Here is a 20,641-nt window from a genome sequence, read left to right as displayed (position 1 = left end):
CCCTGAGCCCACACAGACAGGCCGTGGTGGCAACAGAGGCGGTTGGCTTGCCAAGGCTGGCAGCGTGATGCCATACTCTCTTCTATTTTTATTGCGACAGCAACTGTATGGACACTGAAGGCGCATTTTTACTATCACCATCATGTTTCATATAAAGTCCAATCAATGAAATTGCCCCACGTGTCGTATGTTCTATGTACGAGCAGAAGCTTGTGAAGAACGGGCGCGGCTCAGGTAGAGATCAAATGCGCCGGCCGGCTCTGATGGGCAAAGGAACATGAAGGAGTGCTGGTGGGGTGGCTGTGTCACTCGGGCAGCCACTGTGAACTTTGATCACAAGGGTGTGGTCGCACGTGCTGGTGCGTGCGCTATCTCGACTGAGATCAGCAGACTCAGTGATGTGATTGCAGCGCCAATTGCACCAAACTGCACCAAAAGGTGAAACCTGCTACATCCATCTTCATTTCGGTGAAAATCTCATAATTTGCACTGAGCGTGTGCCAAGACGTCATTTTTATGGCATTTCGGAAAAAAACAATATGACAGGCACTCAATATAACTGCAGTGGTGAGACAGCTGCGCATATTGCGCATCTTTGATACGATTCTGTTTTCCTGTGCCAAGCTGCTCCAAATGCATAAAAATTGCAAAAACTGCGCCGAATTGCTCCGAAAGAATTTCAAAAGCAAGAATTTTGATACCCACGTCAGCTCCCATGCGGAAAAAAAGACTGAGTTGACAACATGATATTGAGCAGCGCCAAGAATGCCAAGAAAATAAGATGTTCGCAGAACACAGACGCGCCCAAGCGCATTTCTTCTATGGACATTTCTGACGAAGGCTCCAGTGGTGCCGCCATAATTTCTTCTGGACGTTTGTGAATATGTGTGACTCCGCAAAAGTGTGCTGCCATGCCCTGAGCGTGCTCCTTCTACTCTCTAGGTGGTGATGTTCTGGCGCTACTGTTGCTTAGAGAAAACTATCGAGTGGAATGCATAGCGGGGTTGAACCCCGTTAGGAACTAAGTTATGTATTTAGACAAAGAAATTTGCACTGCATTTTGCATTTAACAAAACCATCGCATGCCGCATCTGCACAACGGGTGTCTGCAGGTAGTGAGAGACCAACATGGTAGCAGCACTAAAGACTCTTCACCTAGTGCCCGCTATGAAACTAGCACGATTTGCGGACCCGTGGTGAGAGAACGCGCGGAGCGCTAGTAATTCATGCTGGCGAGCGTTAAAACCAGCTTAAACGATATTAACAGGCACCTCGGCGCTTTATTCATTGCTCATGGTGCGTCGGTGATCACGTGGCAACGTTTTTGTACACGGTGATTTGCCACTGCTCTATGTCGGTTTTGTAATCAAAACACGCACCGAGCGCTTTGATACATGTAAGAGGGGTCGCTTCGTGCTGGATGTGGGCTACACGAGCATTTAGGCTTAGCTTTACGACCGGTGTATCTGTTGACGGCCGTCTCGCTGTGCGACTGGCATGCCTCCTTTTTATTGCGATAGCAACTATATGAACAGTCTCGACGGGTTTTTGTCCCTCCCGTATGAAGTTCAAATTGATAAGACCTCCCTGCGCATCGTATGTTCTAACGCGGGTAAAAGCGTGCGAGCGGGGCCGGCGAACGCGCCCGAAGCAGAGATCAAACGAGCCGGCCCATTTCCGTCGCTCGGAGGGTGCATGCGAGAACATCACCCCACTTGGGAGGCCTCACATCGAAGCAGATAGGAAATGCCACGCCCTTCTTTAACGAGCATGAAAAAACGCATGCACCCTCCGTCACTCGGAGGGTGCACTCGTTTGGAGGAAGGGGGGGGGGGTTGTCCCGCGAGCAGCGCAACTTTGAATGTGAGGGCGCTTTCGGGATCGCTGGCGCGCGCGCTACCTCAACAGCCATCACAGCGGGCAGCTTGTATACCCTTCTACGTGCTGCGCTCTCAACGCGAAGTGACTATGCGGAGAGCATCTCTCCCTGGAGCAGCCGTATTCCCTTACACCAGTGTTTTGTAGTTACGCGAGATTGGATACAAAACAGTTAGCAGCCAGCCTCACTTCGTATAACACTACAATTTGTTGCTATTGCATTTGTTGTTATCGCATTCATTGCTTCGCCCTTGCAGCGAAACTGTGACTTTTTATTATTATTATTTTTTTTTATTTTTTTTTTTGCAGAAAGTAAAACAGGCCTCTGTACGTCCGGCACTTCGTTTGCGTGAACACATTGCTTATGCTGCGCGGTGCCTGAGGCATGCAGTGCATGGTCGGCAGGCGGTTTACGCGAATCGTGGAACGGCACGGGGAAGGGGGGGGGGGGGGCAATCACAAGTCTACGTAGAATAGCCCAACGCGGGCAGTGTTAATAGGGAGTTTTAGCTTGTAACGTATACTTCTTTACGTTACCGTGTTACCGGATACCGGATGGAATCCGCGCATGCGCGAACCTTTACGGAACGTAAACTACTCGCCAAATAGGCTTTACGTTTACGGCCCTATCTTGCAAATCCGCGTTCGTTCGTGGCTACTCGCGATATCTGCTTCGCGGAGACTCCAGCCGCCGGGTCAAAATAAGCCGAAGTGCGAGTGCCACTTACGATCACCTTATTTCAGCCGGATTACCGAGGCTAGAGCGACGTAGAATACCGAGTCCGCAAACATGAGGGGCCTAAAGACGCTGACAGGCTGGATAGGTGGCACCATTTAGTGGGGCCAAGGTGTACCAGGCGAGCACAAAATTGTTATTGCAGAAACATCGGGCAGTCTACTCCCAAAGTAAATGCCTTGCAGCGGCATTATTACGAATGAGTTGCCTTTTTAATCATTTTTTTCCTTCAAGAACACTAAGCGAAAACAAACGTGTCCATGATTGTGGTTGCGAGAAGCGTCACAAGATGTCGACACCATCGCCTGGTAACCTGGTATTGCTACACCCCTTCGCTTATACCGGGATACTGCACACGCTAAAAACCTCTTTAATGATTTTGCTGCAGTGTAACTCAATATTATCTAAATTAAATGTAGTTTAAATGTGCTGTAGTCTACGTGCTGCGCTCTCAACGCGAAGTGACTATGCGGAGAGCATCTCTCCCTGGAGCAGCCGTATTCCCTTACACCAGTGTTTTGTAGTTACGCGAGATTGGATACATTATTACGAATGAGTTGCCTTTTTAATCATTTTTTTCCTTCAAGAACACTAAGCGAAAACAAACGTGTCCATGATTGTGGTTGCGAGAAGCGTCACAAGATGTCGACACCATCGCCTGGTAACCTGGTATTGCTACACCCCTTCGCTTATACCGGGATACTGCACACGCTAAAAACCTCTTTAATGATTTTGCTGCAGTGTAACTCAATATTATCTAAATTAAATGTAGTTTAAATGCTGTTATCATCATCATTTAGTGGTTTGCACAATCGTAAAGGTTTACATACATACGTAAAAGTTTACGTTTGGGCAGCTAAAAAACTACTAAAACTCGAGTTCCAGTAAAACGATAAACGTAATCGGGTAACGGTAGCGTAAAGAAGTATACGTTACAAGCTAAAACTCCCTAATAATGCGGTTGCGCGCGTCGAGAAGTGTTATCACCGACCCACCAGCCCTCCACTCGCCTTCGGTTGCTTTAATGCTGAAGAAAATGTTAGGGGTTCCATGGCACTTTGGAAAAGCCATTGAGGTTCCCCAAGGTCAGAAGGCTTGAGAACAGGACCCCTGTTCTGGGGATTTTGCACAAAAGGCGGCAGCGGACTTATGCGAAGCAGTTCTGTGTCGTCCCCTAATAAAAGCGTGCAGTACGTTTACAATGGTGCTACGCTCGCAGTACCATGCGCTCGTGTTTGACGAGATAGTGCGGTGAGGTTTCTTGGCGCCTGCGCCGCACTCTTGAAGGCGGTGCCTCACGAGGTGGCAGCGAACGGCGGTGCAGTGCGCTTTTGCCTTGGCCTGTTAAGGGGAGACGTGGGTCTTGAAAAAAGTTTTAATAATTACGTTAACTGAATGAAATTTAGTACACTTATTCAGTTTTTTCTGCAGATTCTAAATCTTCAAGTAGATTTTTATAATCTGCATTAGAGCAAATGATATGCAATTTCTGAGAGCATATTTCTTACGGTACTTTTTGGCAACTTTGCTTTGTCAAACACAAAAACAAAGTATGTGGCAAGACTGCCAGAGAGCTCGTGTATTTGATGATGCTAATGTTATTGTTTTCATCGAACTTCGAATGCAAAATAAATACATGCAAATATGAGTGAAAAATTTTTGCACCATAAACTTTATGATTATCAAGAATTATCATTTGGTGAACAACATTATAAGAAAAAAAATTGCATCATCGGCTAGATCAGCTTTCTGGCAATCTTGCCATATACTTTGCTTTTGTGTTGGACGAAAAGAAGTTCCCAAAAATCCCTGTAAGAAATGTGCTAGAAAACACTGTAGAAATCTTTTGTTCTAATGCAGCTATTAAATATATACTCACAGATTTGGAATCTGCAGAAAAAACTGAAAAGTGTATTAAATTTCATTCTGTTCACCCAACTATTAAAAACACACTTTTCAAGACCCACGTCTCCCCTTAAAAGCGTGCAGTACACTTGACGCTATGCTAACCGCGCAGCTGAGCAGATAGCTGAAGACGCTTGTAGTGATGTTCTTCTGATAAAGAGTAACACTGACCTACAGAAAGCTCTGGGGAAGCTTCAAAAGCTAAATAAGCAAATGTACAAAACGCCAAAGCAGTAATCTGCTAAATCATATCACTAATCTTAAGCAAAGGCCTACTGCTATGTAACAGTTCTTGTGCATTCACAATTTTTAGTGTTTTGGGGAAATTTGATTATATTCAGTTTTTTTCAAATGTTCATGAAATGAACCTAGTTTCTAGAACCCTTTTCCACTTATTTCATATGTTCATTTTTACTCGAGCTAGATAAGTCGCATGGTATGTAAAACGGTAGTGTAGTTCATACTTGGCAATAGTCTTCAAAAAACGTTCTCCAAAGGCTGTTTCAGTGTTATGTTTATTCTAAGCCGATTAAAATATGTACTTGTCCCTCCAAGTTGTTACAGTTTTTTTCAAGCTCCTAAGATAACATATTAAATGCAGCTAACTGCTCCAAATCAAGGTTCTTCTGCTCCAACATCGAAATTTTACTTCTCCGAAAACTGCTCCCAATGCAGTTTCAGCCGTCTCACCCCTGTAACTAATTTATCAATAAAAATTTTTAGTATGTGTGCAAGCTTTTTTCCAGCAGTCTACTGGAGAGGCGCGCCAGCCCAGGTGACCAAATTGCGGTGACGGACCGCCTCCGCGACTAAAGAAATAATCCCGCTCATGTTCTCAGCTGTGCTCTCCATCGTTACAGTGAACTACTGACGTCGGAGTCACCCAGGGTTTCCGTTAGGTAGATCTTAAAAGGAGCTAGAACTGAATCTATAAGTAGCCAAAGTAGCCATACCATTTAACCTTATTGCCAGATTAGTAGCCGAATGGAGCAGAAGCGGTATTATGACTAGTGCTCTTATTATTAAACAATAAATAATATCATTTTGAGTAAGCAAAAGCATAGAAATGAGAGCACAATGTTCTTCTCTCTATCTTGATCCTCAAGCCACAGGTAAATTGCAAATAAAGGATGTGTTTGTTTGTTCGTTTGTTTGTTTATTTACCCTCAAGGCTAAGTGCAATAAAGAGGGGAGTTGAATAAAAACAAAAAATAGCAAATTACAGTGAGTAAATATAACAGTGAACAAACTTCCAAGAGGCTAGTATTTATGTAATGGTCAGTAGTGAAAACAGAACAATGAACAAATTTTGAACAGGCTAGCAGTACTGCTACAGTAGAACCCCACTGTTACGTTCCTCACTGCTGCGTTTTCCCGCCTGTTACGTCGTTTTCCGCCGGTCCCGGCATAGCTCCCATAGGATACAATGTATTGGGAACTCCGCTGTTACGTCGTAACTGTCGGACCGTTCCCGTATGATACGTCGCGAAGTGCGCTCGGAGCCGACCGAGTGACTACCAAAGAGAGCGGCCATGGTGCATTTTCACGCAGCTTGGCCTCGTTTGACCGTAATATTAGCCGCATGAGAGGCGCAAGCAACTGAATCTTTCAATTGATGCAAACAAAAGCATGGCCTTCGAGATTCAAATTGCAAAGATGGCGTCTATGACGTAACTGCTCGCGAAAGCAAGGCCTTCGAGATTGGCATTTACTATTGACAAAAGCATAGCCTTTGAGATTTGTACTACACAAACATGGCGTGTATGACGTAATTGCTTGCGAAAGCAAGGCCTTCGAGATTGGCATTCACTTCTGCCATCGCGTTGGCGTAGACTCATCATCATCGTTATTTGTCGGAGAACGGGAGGAGTTCGAGCTGGTTGGAGCTTGCATGGTCGTGCGTGCGGTTCGCGGTCGGACTCGCCGCGCCGGTCGTGATTGCGTGTGCTTAGTTCTTTTATGCCTACAGCTGTTGGTGTTAGAAAAATCACATACGTTGAATACATTTCTGTGGATGAGGCCGTCCTAAGCTCCGCATTTCTATCCATCGACTAGATCGCGGCTGAGCGCGCCAATTTTCGTGCTGCTCGTAAGAATTGAAATAAAATTCTGTACCACTAAATATTTTGCCGTTTTTCCTGTTTTTCGGCTCTTACGTTTCCCGTCTCTTACGTTTATTTCCTACGGTCCCTTCAAAAACGTATCAGCGGGGTTCTACTGTACAATGGTGGCTACTGCCTCACTAAAATGTTAATTAGCATGAATTGGTACTATATCAGCAGAAAGGAAGATGCTTCCACTCAAATGCTTTGCATGGTAGAAAAGATAAGGAAAATGTTTTTGTTTTACAATTTGGAATACCTACCTTATAATAACAATGATCAGTGCAGTGGGACATATATTGCAGGGATAAAATAAATGTGTCGTGAAGAACGTACAGTAGTATATTTTACGAAACAAGTTCAAGTGGAAAAAATTTCAACGTGCTGTTTACAATTACAGCGAGCAGTGCATGTATGTGCTTGAACAGACCGCTATGTTTTGTTTTTTTACATAAATATTGGTTGTGCTGTTCATTCTAATTAATTCACAGGAGATGTCATGCAGAGCGCTTGTTTCAAAAGGGTACTGAGACGAAAATTTTCAGTTGTCTTTTTTTTTTTGCGTCAAATGAAAGGCCAAGCCCTCAAGAGCCCAGAAAAGGTAGTGCTAAGCGCAACTGCACCCTGAAAAAGTAATTACAGTATGTTTTTAAAAGCTAATTTCGGTTCCTACTGTACCCTGACGTCGCAACACGATATGAGCTTCTCGTCACGTGCTCACACAATATATAGTGACGTTTCCATGGCCGCTCCGTGCCATGGCTCCGTTGGTGACGCACAAGCAGCCATTTTTGTTTTGGTGACGCACAAGCAGCCATCTTAAAAGTTTTGGTACCTGACGTCATCAGAACTATCCAGACTGCTGCGTTAAGTCACCAGAATTACTGTAGCCTGACATCAAGCTAGTGTCGATGTCGGTAGGCGTGCGATGGAAAAATTGACTTTAATATCAAAATAAAATATTTTCTCAGCATTTGCTGATCTTCACACTTGCTCAGAGCCATCTCTGCATACAGCAGATTTGTATGGCAGAGTAAACTCTCCTTCGGAAAAAGGTGTCAGTACCCCTTTAATACGATACCACGCACGCACGCACGCACACACACACACACACACACACACACACTCTCTCTCTCTCTCTCTCTCTCTCTCTCTGGTCTCTCGATCCTGCTGTGGCAAAAGTTCATGTAAAAGAACTACCGTGAAATCCCGAGCAAGTGCCCCCTTAACGGTGAAAGATATGCGACAAGATTTGAAGGAGAACCCTTCAGGGTTCTCCTTCAAATTCTCTTTCAAGATTTGAAGGAGAACCCTTCAGGAGAATGCACGGGTGTGCATTCTTAGAATAAAGAATGCACACCCCTGCTTCTAATAAAATGCTTTAATGAATACAATTGTCACGACTCGGGGCCGAAGCACAAGCTTCTCCCAAGATGTGGCATGGGGGTTGGGCCTCTGGTGTATGGCTTGCGCTAATCGCCGGTATGAAAGAGTCAAGGGCCTTCTCCAATCAAATAACAAAAAAAAACTTTAATAATGAGTTGAAACAAAGAAAAAGATATTCCCAATCGAACAGAACAGTTACCTAGAATACAAGGGTGAACTAATTATACATTCACAATTATTCAGATAAGTGCAGCATGCATGAAAATTCAAATATGTCAAGACACTGAGCAGTATCAGATGAATTTCCAAACAGCAAGAGCCGAGCAAATAATTAGAGTCCGCAGTCCACTAAGTTCAAACGATTGACATACGTAACCGGTCGCAGCAGAGTCCTTCAACATCGGCCCGTTCATGAGCGACCGTCGAAGCTGGCGAGATGGGTCAGCGGCGGCTTCACAATGACCGGGGGTGTTGGGTGGCTGCGTTGTGTCCCGGGAGTTGCCCAGCATGGATCTCTTCTCCGGCGCAGAGCAGACTGATGAAGCATAGGATGGGGCCGTTTTTTATACGTTTCTCCGGCCGCCGGTCCCAGCTTCTAGTGTAGTGTCGATGCGTCCTTGAAACGGTCACGTAGGCACTGGTTGCTACCGTGCATGGTTCACACTTCACTTTCGGTGTCCTTCACGGGCGAACCATTATAATAGACAAAACAAAAGCACATGATCTGAAACGTGGCTCGGACACAATGTCCGGTGGTTCAGACACAACACAAACAAAAGCACATGATCTGACACGTAATTCGGATGCACGTCTTAAGGCTCTGGCTCTGCTGGCGGTGACCTTGATGGCAAGCAGTTCCATACTAGACAAAACAAAAACAAGGCACGCAGCTCGGGTGCTCGTCTTACGGCTCACGCTAACACACACTAAGCGGTGCACGTACGCTCACGGCACGCAGAGAAGAATTAGAGCGCTTTCGCCTTGGGCGTAAGTGAAAAAAAAGCCTTTTCATGGCGTACCTTAAAACATCATGCGGAGGCAATGTTAAGCATATGCGACTTTTGTGAGAACAATGCATTCACTGTTTTTATTCGCCCCCTTCAGGTAAATAAAAAATTTGCAGTGGCTTAGCTCGGCCATACCAGGATATATGTAGCGTTAGCAAAGGTTCAGCTGAATATTCTTAGCTTTCCAGATTGTCTAGGATTATTAGCCTCCTTCTGTTCATTCTTCGTACGCTGAACCGCTAATTGCCAGGCAACTACTTCGGGATCCAATGAGATAAGCTTCTCGGCTCTTCTGCGCCGCCGAGCAGCATTTGTGCTCTCCTTCTCCATGGCGTTACCCACCTGCAAACGCCAGTCAGAGGCGCTATCAAGCGGCCCCAGCGCAGTGTCAGATGGCGACTGCACAGCGAAGGCAAATAGCTACACGCGCGCCGCCGCCACTGTGTCCATGGCTACGACGTCACTCCTCTCGAATGCAGCGCAGACCAGCAGCGGCGAGCTGCGCGCGGTGCTGTCTGGGAGTGCGTGAGATGCCAGCTCCGGTGACCCAGCTGTGTTAAATCACTGATCCTCCCACATGCGCAGCACGGCTCATGACCATCCACGCAAAATCGGCTCTGGCTAGGCAAGTGTAGCTAACGCTACAAAAGAATGAATGAAACTGAAAATAGAGGGAGAAAGGCTTGCTCGGTCAGTGGCACATATTTCAAATCTCCCGAAAAAGGGAAGGGGGCGCTTGCTTGGGTAGGGGCACTGCTCGGGAATTTACGGTAGTTGAACGAGATATAAGGCTTCCAATTAAGCAAATTTCATTAAACACAGTGACTATTTCAGGCACGAAGGACCAGTTTATTATGAAACCCCGTACTTTGTTAACTGCCCACAAAAAAAGCAGCCCAACGATTCTCTCCATTAAGCACGACAGCATTTACTTTACCATACAACTACTGAAAGCACAAACGCCATCAGAACAGTTATTTTTTTTTTAGTAAAAAACAAATTTGCCTGAAATATTTATGCAGCTTGCGCTTCCATACAGTAACTGAAGCAGCGGAGAAAGCCTCATTTAATTACAAATATTGTCACGTGGTCGTGACGTCGACGAAGACAGCAGTCAGCACGTCCGAGATGAAACTGTTTATTTGGCCGAACTTGTGGCCGGGAAACTGAAGGTCAAACTACAGCAATACACTGATAGCGTCGAACAGAGCATCGACCGTCGATCAACTGACAAGCGGTCAAGCGTGTCGGCTTTTATACAGGCGCTGTCGAACTTTCCAGCGATATCGCTGGTGGTGGCGTTATCTCTCGACAAAGCTGGAACATTCGCGTGCGGCGCGCAGTCTTAACAAAACGATCTACAATGATCGGGAAGCTTCGCGAACAATGTGGCGCGGTTTGCGGTGAGCGTTGCTGACAGACTTCGGGGGTGTAGCTTCAACTCATGAAACATAAGACACGCGGCAATGCCCCCCTCTGAAAAAGCATCGTCCCGATGCTTAAAAACAGAACATGAATACATGCAATACTAAAGAAAACTAATAAAGAAAGCAAACATTAGAGTCCTCTGGTGCGTTAACGTGCATAGTACGGTTTAAGGCGCACCACATGCACGACCTCGGGTCGAGCTCGGCGCCTCCGAGAGTTCGTGATGCCGTCGGGGACAACCTCGTAGTCGAGTGCGCCGAGACGTCGAAGTACCCTGTACGGTCCGAAGTATCGACGCAGAAGCTTCTCGCTCAGTCCGCGTCGTCGTATTGGTGTCCAGACCCAGACACGGTCGCCGGGCTGGTACTCCACGAAGCGTCGTCGAAGATGGTAGCGACGGCTGTCGGTGTTCTGCTGGGTCTTGATGCGCAGGCGGGCGAGCTGTCGAGCTTCTTCGGCACGTTGTAAGTAAGCGGCGGCGTCGAGATTTTCTTCGTCGGTGACGTTCGGTAGCATGGCGTCGAGCGTCGTCGCCGGGCTCCTTCCGTAGACCAACTTGTACGGCGTCATCTGCGTCGTTTCTTGGACGGCCGTGTTGTAAGCGAAGGTCACGTACGGAAGGACGGCGTCCCACGTCTTGTGCTCAACGTCGACGTACATGGCCAGCATGTCGGCGATGGTCTTATTTAGACGCTCTGTGAGGCCACTGGTCTGCGGGTGGTAGGCGGTGGTGCGTCGGTGGCTCGTCTCGCTGTATTTGAAGATCGCCTGAGTGAGGTCCGCAGTAAAGGCGGTACCTCTGTCTGTGATGAGGACCTCTGGGGCGCCATGACGCAATACGATGTTCTCCACGAAGAACTTGGCTACCTCGGCCGCACTGCCTTTGGGCAAGGCCTTTGTCTCGGCGTAGCGGGTGAGGTAGTCAGTTGCTACGACGATCCACTTGTTGCAGGAAGTCGACGTCGGGAACGGCCCCAGTAGGTCCATCCCGATTAGCTGGAACGGCCGGTGAGGTGGTTCGATTGGCTGCAGAAGTCCCGCTGGCCTAGTCGGTGGTGTCTTCCGTCGCTGGCAATCTCGGCAAGTCTTAACGTAGTGGATGACGTCGGCAGCAAGGCGTGGCCAGTAGTATTTTTCCTGTATTCTGGCGAGCGTGCGGGAAACACCGAGGTGTCCAGCCGTCGGGTCGTCGTGTAGGGCCTGGAGGACTTCTGGTCGCAATGAAGAGGGCACGACAAGAAGGTAGTCGGCTCGAAGTGGCGAGAAGTTCTTCTTCAGGAGAACGCCGTTCCGCAAGAAAAACGACGGCAGTCCTCGCTTGAATACCTTCGGAACATCGGCGGTCTTGCACTCGAGGTACTCCATAAGGCCCCCAAGTTCCGCGTCGGCTCGTTGCCTTTCGGCGAAGTCATCGGCACTTATAGTTCCGAGGAAGCAGTCATCGTCGTCGTCTTGCGGCGGCGCGTCGACGGGGGCACGAGATACCCAGCACCTCCACAAGATGTCACGTGGTCGTGACGTCGACGAAGACAGCAGTCAGCACGTCTGAGATGAAACTGTTTATTTGGCCGAACTTGTGGCCGGGAAACTGAAGGTCAAACTACAGCAATACACTGATAGCGTCGAACAGAGCGTCGACCGTCGATCAACTGACAAGCGGTCAAGCATGTCGGCTTTTATACAGGCGCTATCGAACTTTCCAGCGATATCGCTGGTGGTGGCGTTATCTCTCGACAAAGCTGGAACATTCGCGTGTGGCGCGCAATCTTAACAAAACGATCTACAATGATCGGGAAGCTTCGCGAACAATGTGGCGCGGTTTGCGCTGAGCGTTGCTGACAGACTTCGGGGGTGTAGCTTCAACTCATGAAACATAAGACACGCGGCAATATGAACTGTATTGCGGACAAATGTGAAGTGACCTATGGTCACGGGTCTGGGGGTTGGGCGCAAGAAAACGAAGAGCAGTAAGTTAATTTCATCTTCTAGAATTTTATAAATATACATGCATTCACGTTTACATATATCGATTTCATTAAACATGGTACAACTGCTCCATATTAGAGTCATGAATATTTGCATTTGAAAATGTGGGACTGGTAACTGCTCCAAATGGCTCATTTGTTGCCCCAAAGCAGGGTTTTATCTGCTCCAGAAGCTGTGCCAAGACGACTTTGATCAATCACATCACCTAGACTGCTCATACCCTTCTACATGCTGTGCTCTCAAAGCATGAAAATCGCTTCACTCCTTGGAGTGGCCATATGCAAGCATTTTGTAGAGTGATGGATGGATGGACTGACTGTTCACAGAATGTAGCCAGTTTTCTAGCCTGAAAGCTCAATTTATTCTGAAAGCTCAATGTATGACAACGTCTAGAACGGCAATATTATCAACAGCAGTGCCCTACTTACCGAGAAATTAAGCTAAATGTATCACACGATAAGCGCCACGAGCGGGACATTTTGGAAATGATCCCGATGACGTGAGAGTCCGACTGTAATTAATGACTCGTGATCAAACTGGCTGCAATAAAAAAAGAACCTTCCGTGCATCAAAAGGCATAATAAAATGCAGCTTGTTCGTTTCTGTTTGATTCATGGAAAAAAGAACCTCTTTGGCGTTGCCATGAGGAATGGCGTGCGTAGTCCAAAAGTTCAGTTTTCGCCGAACTGCGCTTCGCCCGGCACCCTGCTTCGCTCACGCAGTCGCATTTCAGTGGTAGTTTCGGTATCGCATACTGCCGCATGTGTTTTCCACGCTCGTGAAATCGCTCTGACAGAAAGTTCGAAAAAAATGCTGCATGCATGTGATGTTGCCGGATGCCCGAATGGTGCACGCCACCAGTGCATGCCGCCGCGCAGTAAAGGCGGGCAACGTTGGGCACGGCAACAGTGATGTGCGAAATACCGCTTTCAGGCAAGTGATTGAAGTCCTCTAACGCGATGCGGACCACTATAACGTCACTTTATTTCAAAATAAGCACTTCTTTGGCACAAAAGTAGCACTACGAGGTTTCTGGACCACTATTTCAACAATCAATGTCGACTTAATATTTGCCTTTAGTGTCCCTTTAAATAATCCAAACACTAGGTCAATGTAAGATGTGGGTACAAAAGGAAGCATGCGAGGGTGATGGTTACCGAATCTGCAGGAAAAGGAAAGAGAAGACAACAATGGAAAGGGAAGAGGAAAGTATGTGGTAGGGGTGACAAGGCTCATGGTTAAGCAGTAACAAATCCAAGCTGGCAGCCCCTGCACTGTGGTTGGTAATCTGCTGTGAGTGCAAAGGCCAGGCAAGCTGAAGTGGCTCATGGCTTCCAGCTTTTGAAGAGCCAGCAGCCACCGCTTGTTGCATGAGATGAGAATTAGGAAAGTGCGAATATTCGAAATTTCGAATATTTTTCGAATAGGGTTTGCTATTCGATTCGATTCGCACTGGAATTTTACTATTCGAACTTCCCAAAACCAAATACAGTCAAGGTCCGATTGAAAGTGACCCCTTCAGATTTTCGATATGCTTCACCTCATTACACTCACGTATTGCGGCAAAGCTGCCTTTCAAGCTCCGTTACGGTCGAACTTTGCCAAGACACAGTCAACGTCCGATTGGAAGTGGTCCCTAGATTTTGAATACGCTTCACCTCATCACACTCCGATATTACGGCTAAGCCGCCTTTCAAGCTCCGTTACGGTCGAACTTTGCCAAGAGACAGTCAGTCTTGGGCAGTAACTAGTTATTAGTAACGCGTTACCGGTAACTAGTTACTTTTTTCAGTAACTTGTAACTGTAACTAGTTACTTTTATGTTAGAGGAACTTGTAACTGTAACACTGTTACTTTTTTCGCGGTAACTGTAACGGAAAATACCGTTACAGTTACTTCTGTCTTTGTGGAAAATTACCCAACAGCAACACTTTTTCGAACTTTCTTCCTTACCATATATCTTCTCCACCCCTCAACTTTCCAGAATAGGGCTCCCCTCGCAGTTTAGGAGAGGAGGTGACTAAGCGTATTATCTTCCCTGCAGAAGACCGAGGTTGGAGGTCTGTCATTAACGCAACATGTATATCAATCGTGGTTCAACTGAACAGCCTGCTAAGTTCGCGTCCGTTTTTTTTTTTTCAGAATATATATCCTTTTCGTCACTTGAGCATCTAGCTATGTTCTTGGTGTACAGGTGGAGGAGCATTAGGATGCCATGTCTATAGTCTCCCTCGTCTGAGGCTACGAGCTAATCGTGTTTGACAGGTGGCTAGAAAACAGCAGAACGCGAAACGGCTAAGGCCAGAAATTCCGTGAACTAGCGAAGCGATATTTTAAAACTTCTTTGTAACTGGTTGTAAAATGTTTACTCCGACTTAATGCAACAATTATTAACAAAATGACAGACGTTTCACCCCCAATGCAGGTGGCATCCTAAAAATGAAAAAAAAAAAAAAATGAGCCGAGGTCAACCAGTCCACTAGTCACGCATGTCCTTGTAAATGTCCAGTGGGGGGCCGCGGCTGTTTTTGCAAGCCGCGGCGAATGAACCACGATTCCAGGAGTTGCTTTTCCCCCACCTTCGTTCACAAACCGGCGTCGTCGCATTGTTTAGGTCAAAGCTATGACCTGCCATCTAGCAGTGCTCAACAAGCTCGGTCTTAGAACGCGTTGCATGGGTTGCTTTAGCGACATTCCGCTTGAGTTCTTTAGGCCTTGTTGATCATTTCCTGCCCGTTTCGCCGATTCCCGCATCGCACTTTTAGATACCGCCATGATCATCCGCAGGTGTGCAGTCTTAGGATTTCGTGAACACACGTTGTCATGTTCCAAGGTATAATAACGGGACTTAAAAACGGTTTGTATGCCCAGCGGACCGGAAGCTCTCCGAACAGAGTCTGACACACCTTAAACATATGGAGCAGACACAATGGACGTCGTAACCACTCGTGATGCACTCCCCGCTGCTCTTCGCATGCGCTTCTTGGTATAGATAATAAACGTCTTAGGATATACTGCCGTAGTTCCAGTACATCAACCACGTTTTCCACTTCAAGTAAGAGGCGTTCAAAGTGATTGCTGGTGTTGGGCCCCCTTTTATGTTTCCTTCGTCTAGGGTTTTACGACGTGCAACCCTTATGAAATAAATTCTATAATTTGATTTGTGATCTATTATTTTATACAGTAAAAGAAAAGTAACGACGTTACTTTTTGCACAGTAACTGTAACTGTAACAAGTTACTTTCGGAAACTCTGTAACTGTAACTGTAACAGAGTTACTTTTTTGGCTTAGGTAACTGTAACTGTAACACTGTTACTTTTTACTGGTAACGTGCCCATGACTGGAGACAGTCAACGTCCGAGTGGTCTCTCGATTTTCAATGTACTTCACCTCATCACACCCCGGTATTGCGGCAAAGCTGCCTTTCAAGCTCCGTTACGGTCGCAAATGTATTAACTCAAGAAAACACTGGTTCCAACATGGAGATGAAGATGTGGCAGAGGTGGGGACCCAATTAATGCTGTTTTGGACCTGAAACTTGGGCTGGAAGTCTGAAAAATTGGGTGTGGAAGCTTTTTAGCATCCAAAATTTCAGATGTTCTTATATATCGACGTCTACGAGGCAGATTTGGAACTCCGGACTTGAAGGGAGCACACCCTTGTCCGCCACATCAGTTGGGCTTCCACAGAAGTTGTAAGAGGAGGAGAGGCTGAAGAAACGGCATCTTTGCCTATCACGTGTAAAGTGTTGTCGGCAACACTTTGGTTGCACCAAATCATGTACATAAATAGAATTTGCCCTCTACATTGCCTCATTCTTGATAAGAAAACTATGAAACACCACCCCTCCAGTGCTTCAGCAACCTAGCAAAAAGAAACACTTTCATGTTGCTATCTCATAAGAATATGCTTAGGAATCCTCTCTAACTGCAATTTCGCTTCGAAGTATTCGAAAAATAATCGAGAAATATTCGAAAAATATTCGATTCGATTTGCACTCACACTTCAATATTCGAATTCGCTTCGCACCCAAAATTTTGCTATTCACACAGCTCTAATGAGAATGTGTACGTTAGTTGCTCTAAGCTCTACATTCTCATCACACATGAAGTGAGGGCCATTTATCAGGTTAAACAAACTAACACAATCCACAGCTCGAAGTAAAATGGGAACGGCATTGGCTGTCCCTCTATTACTATAACAACAGCCTCCCTGCAGCAGGACATGGGCGCAATTAGAAGTAAATTCAGCTATACTCCATCTCATCACTACCGTTCCGCACTACCAAGACTAAGGGGTGTAAGCAAGCCACCCACTTGCACAGCAAAATATAGTTCCAGATATAATTGCCTTACAGTTGGCAGGGTTGAGACATTTGCGCTTGTTTGGCGCGTGTAACGTCACATCGATGCGTGATATGTTTATTCTTCGCACTGATGCTGTGTGCCTTTAATCGCTGTATCAGTAACCGCCGGTAACTGTGGTTACAAATCAACATGGCAGCACCCCTGCAGACGCCACCGCCCGCTTCGACCCGAACTTGCGCTTGCCGTACGCACACTGCGCTGGAAGCAGCAAATAAATGGTGAAATGAGCCATCGCTTTGTGCCATCTCACACTGAGGACAAAGCATAAGGCACATTTTACAGTTATTTGCGAGATCAGCTGTTTGTTTAGCCACGCCTGCTAAGCCTAATGCGCCGAGAATTTGATAACGGTTCGTGAAATTAGCGCAATATAGTCGCGAATATATTGCTGTCAATGCGTCAGCACATTCATTTCAAGCAAATACAAGCGTCAGTTCGTAACTTGCGGGTTACACAGTGCATGATGACGACTCAATAAATTCGAAGCGGAGGGCACCAGCTGCGGTGGGCGCAGCCTCTTTTCTTTCTCTCTTTTTTTTTTTTTTTGAGCGATGCCGTCTGTTCGCTTTACTCACCCTACGCGTGCGAGCAGATGCCAGGGAGACTCAGAGCAGACGACGCGACATGGATGAATACATGTGGAGGGGCTCATCGCCCTTCCTATTGGCTAAGGGGCCCTGTAGCCTTCACTTGCTGAAGGGAACTTCTTAGATAAAGCATAGGTACATGGCCCTACTGTGCAGACAGTTATGTAGTCGTGGTCTGAAATCCTTAGGCACTGCTTTGAAGTCCTTTGCGAAAGCCGTAGCTGTGTTGAAGTAAATCAAGCATTTGATGTAGCCTGCCTGTTTTGCAGACTGAAGAAAAGCAAGATGAATCAATGGATGTTGCCAAGGAAGAAACCATGGAAGGAGCCAAGGATGAGGCATCAGTAAAAGCAACAAAACCTCCACCAAATGTTGGGAAGCCACTGCGATATGAGGACCTGCCTAGCCAACCAAGCATTCTAGTGTACCCATCACGTACAGCTAAAGGAGGCCGTTTTGACTGCTCAGTCATGTCTTTGTCCCTACTGCTTGACTATCGCCAAGAGGACAACAAGGAGCACTCTTTTGAGGTTAGTTAGCCAAACTTGGTACTGTTTTATTTGATGGTAAATAATGTGTCTGTGTCAGTTGGTCTGCAATCAAGAGTTGATTGGCGAGAGTTATTTCGTACGACCAATGTGTGGTATAAAACCATAAAAATGAGCCATGTTTATTGCAGATACGTACATATTATTTTTTTCAAGTGCATAGTAAAATTATGGTTGCATCTTGATAAAAATGTAAGGAAAGGATTCACTTGCAGCTGTCACATCACAGTCTTATTTTCTGTATGCACCAACTGATAAGTTAAATATGGTAACTATTGGTTTAACAATTTTTGCTCCAAATGGTAGTAAGCAGTAACCGCAAAGTTCAAGTTTGTATCTTCTCATGTGCACTGCTGCTATCAACAAAGAGCTAAATGTGGTGTCACAGTAACTGTTGGTTAAAGAACCAATTTGTTGCAGGTGATTGGCATTTAGCAGTGTGCTAAAAGGCTCTATTTTAAATTAATACTACATGCTTACTTGGGGTTTTAATCAAAAGGTATATTTTCTCCAGCAATGTTATCTCACATCTACAAAATAGCCTTACGTGCTTCCGAGCTGACAGGATCATTTTGATGAGTGTGAATTATTGGACAGTTAGAATTATTTGTGACCTGGATATAAGGTATCCGAATGTGGAAGGGAGCTGTTCCAGTCATTTCAATTTTGACTAAGATTCAATAACGAAATATCTGCACATATGCTTCGTTGTGCCCCATGTTGTGCATCCTCTGTTTTGTTGTGTGGTTTATATTTGTCCTTTATCAATACAAACTGATTCATTTTGTTATATCTCTCATAATATGTATCAACTTTTTTTTCCTTTCTAGGTGTCACTGTTTGCAGAGCTCTTCAATGAAATGTTGATACGGGACTTTGGTTTCAACATCTACAGAGCTCTACTAGAAGCCCCTGAGCAAAAAGAGGTACCTTTATGAGAATTCAATCAGTCCGTTGCTTGTTGTACCTTGCTTGTGCATCATTGTCACAGCAATACTTCTTTACAGCCTAGTTGGTTCATACTTGTAAACTCGACTTGCTGCTGAAGCTCTTTCCTGTCTCCCTCCTTCTTTCCTGCTGGTTGCACAGCAAGTTGAGTTTACAAGCATTGTCACTGTTACCAGGAATACCTTGCGTAGTTAGTGAACATTGTGGGAAGTTTTCAATCACTAGTAATGGGGCCCTAATCTGAGTAGTGCTTTGAACTTCAGCACAAGTAATCATTTTCTCAGCTTTTCACAGCATGAAAGCAACAGCCAGCATAAGGGCCAGTGTAAGTAGGCATTTGCATGTCAGTTAACAGAAGGGGCAGTGAACAGTTGAATTGTTAACTGCATCTTTGTTCTAAGTGGGACACAGCAGTCCTGAAGGGCTTCGCTATGCACCCAAAACTTGTTTCAACAAAGTTGAAGGGGGAGCCGAAATTACTTCATTATATCCATTACATCATTATATCCATTTAGCAAGGTGCATGTTTGGGCTAGTTGGTACTCCATTTGAACAGCTAAATAGCGCGAACTTCAGGGACGAAAAACAGGAGAATGCGACACACACCTGTGTGTGTCGCATTCTCCTGTCTTTCGTCCCTGAAGTTCGCGCTATTTAGCTGTTCAAATTATATCCATAATTTCCCTTTACTGTAATACAGTCGAATCCATTTATAACGAACTCAAAAGTGCCACGAGAAGTGGTTGTTATATCAGTAGTTCGTTCTATATGGATTCGCCCTTAAAAACATGCACTTAGCGACCAAGCCGTTTTTTTTTTTTTTCTGTGCATTTTTGTTAAAAAGTACTAACAACCCCTCCGGTGACAAGTTAGGCCTTTTCGCGTGTTAAGTGACACCCGTTTCGTGCTTATGAGCGAATTAAACCACCTTTGCAATGAACTGACGCCGTTTCACTGAAGCGCGGTACCGCCACCTGGAACCGATCATCACTGGCTAGTTGCGTGTAGCACGTCACCTACTTGGCTCACGCTGTCACTGCCAGGCTGTTTGCTGTCTACTGTATGCATGTATTTGTGTGTTCTTCATGCATGCTTCACTCTGGACTGTGCACGGGTGTGGTGAGTAGCCTGTTCGTTCAACACGATGAACACAAGCATTTTGCAAGCAATGCGCAAGCGGTCTTGCATGCCGCCGCAGCAGCGGACTTGCGAACAACAGAATGGCGCTTGTGTCGCTGTCACTCCGCTTGGCTTACGCCACACGCGCAGCTGAGCATATAGCTGCAGATGGCGGTAAGTCACAATGGCATGTTCATCGCGAGCCGCCACCTCTCCTTCGCTCTCTTCTGATGCTTATCCATGAAGGCATTGCCGCAATCACGCGAAAGTCGTAATCATTGATCGATCAGTCTCTGCCATTACCGAAAAGACGGAAGACCTTTTGCAGCACATTGGGTCATCGGCGAGTCGACGGTCGCAGGGAACTTTTGTGCAACGAAAAGTTATCGCTTTTGCATTTACGGCTTCTTGTGCTCCAAGACATATTTTTCGTAGGCAGTCGTAGACGAAGAGAACGGCGTCAGAAAAGGTTGCCGTGCGAAAGCTGACCTCTAGTCTTCATGCTGCCTCCTATTTCTTTTCTTTTTTCTTTTTTTTCCTCACTGCGTTCTGCCACTGTAGGAACGCCTGGAAAGTGAGTGACCTTGCTCGCAGCGTCCAAAATCTGTGTGTAGTGCTCACCGTGGTCGATGATATCTTCGTC

General features: G+C 46.0%; 1 protein-coding gene across 3 annotated transcripts in view; it reads left to right on the top strand.

Annotated features, from left to right (window-relative positions):
* Nucleotides 1-20,641, top strand: part of LOC119404246 (cell division cycle and apoptosis regulator protein 1) — a 221,614-nt gene that overhangs the window by 139,124 nt on the left and 61,849 nt on the right. For all 3 annotated transcript variants that reach the window (XM_049418286.1, XM_037670826.2, XM_049418290.1), the window contains 2 exons: nucleotides 17,653-17,913; nucleotides 18,762-18,857. In XM_049418286.1, coding sequence (XP_049274243.1) covers nucleotides 17,653-17,913; nucleotides 18,762-18,857 — 357 coding nt within the window. The remainder of the gene's footprint in view (nucleotides 1-17,652; nucleotides 17,914-18,761; nucleotides 18,858-20,641) is intronic.

The sequence above is a fragment of the Rhipicephalus sanguineus genome, chromosome 1, assembly GCF_013339695.2.
Source record: "Rhipicephalus sanguineus isolate Rsan-2018 chromosome 1, BIME_Rsan_1.4, whole genome shotgun sequence".
Taxonomy (NCBI): Eukaryota; Metazoa; Arthropoda; class Arachnida; order Ixodida; family Ixodidae; genus Rhipicephalus; species Rhipicephalus sanguineus.
Note: the sequence above shows the minus strand (reverse complement) of the source record. Positions and strands in the feature narration are given on the sequence as shown.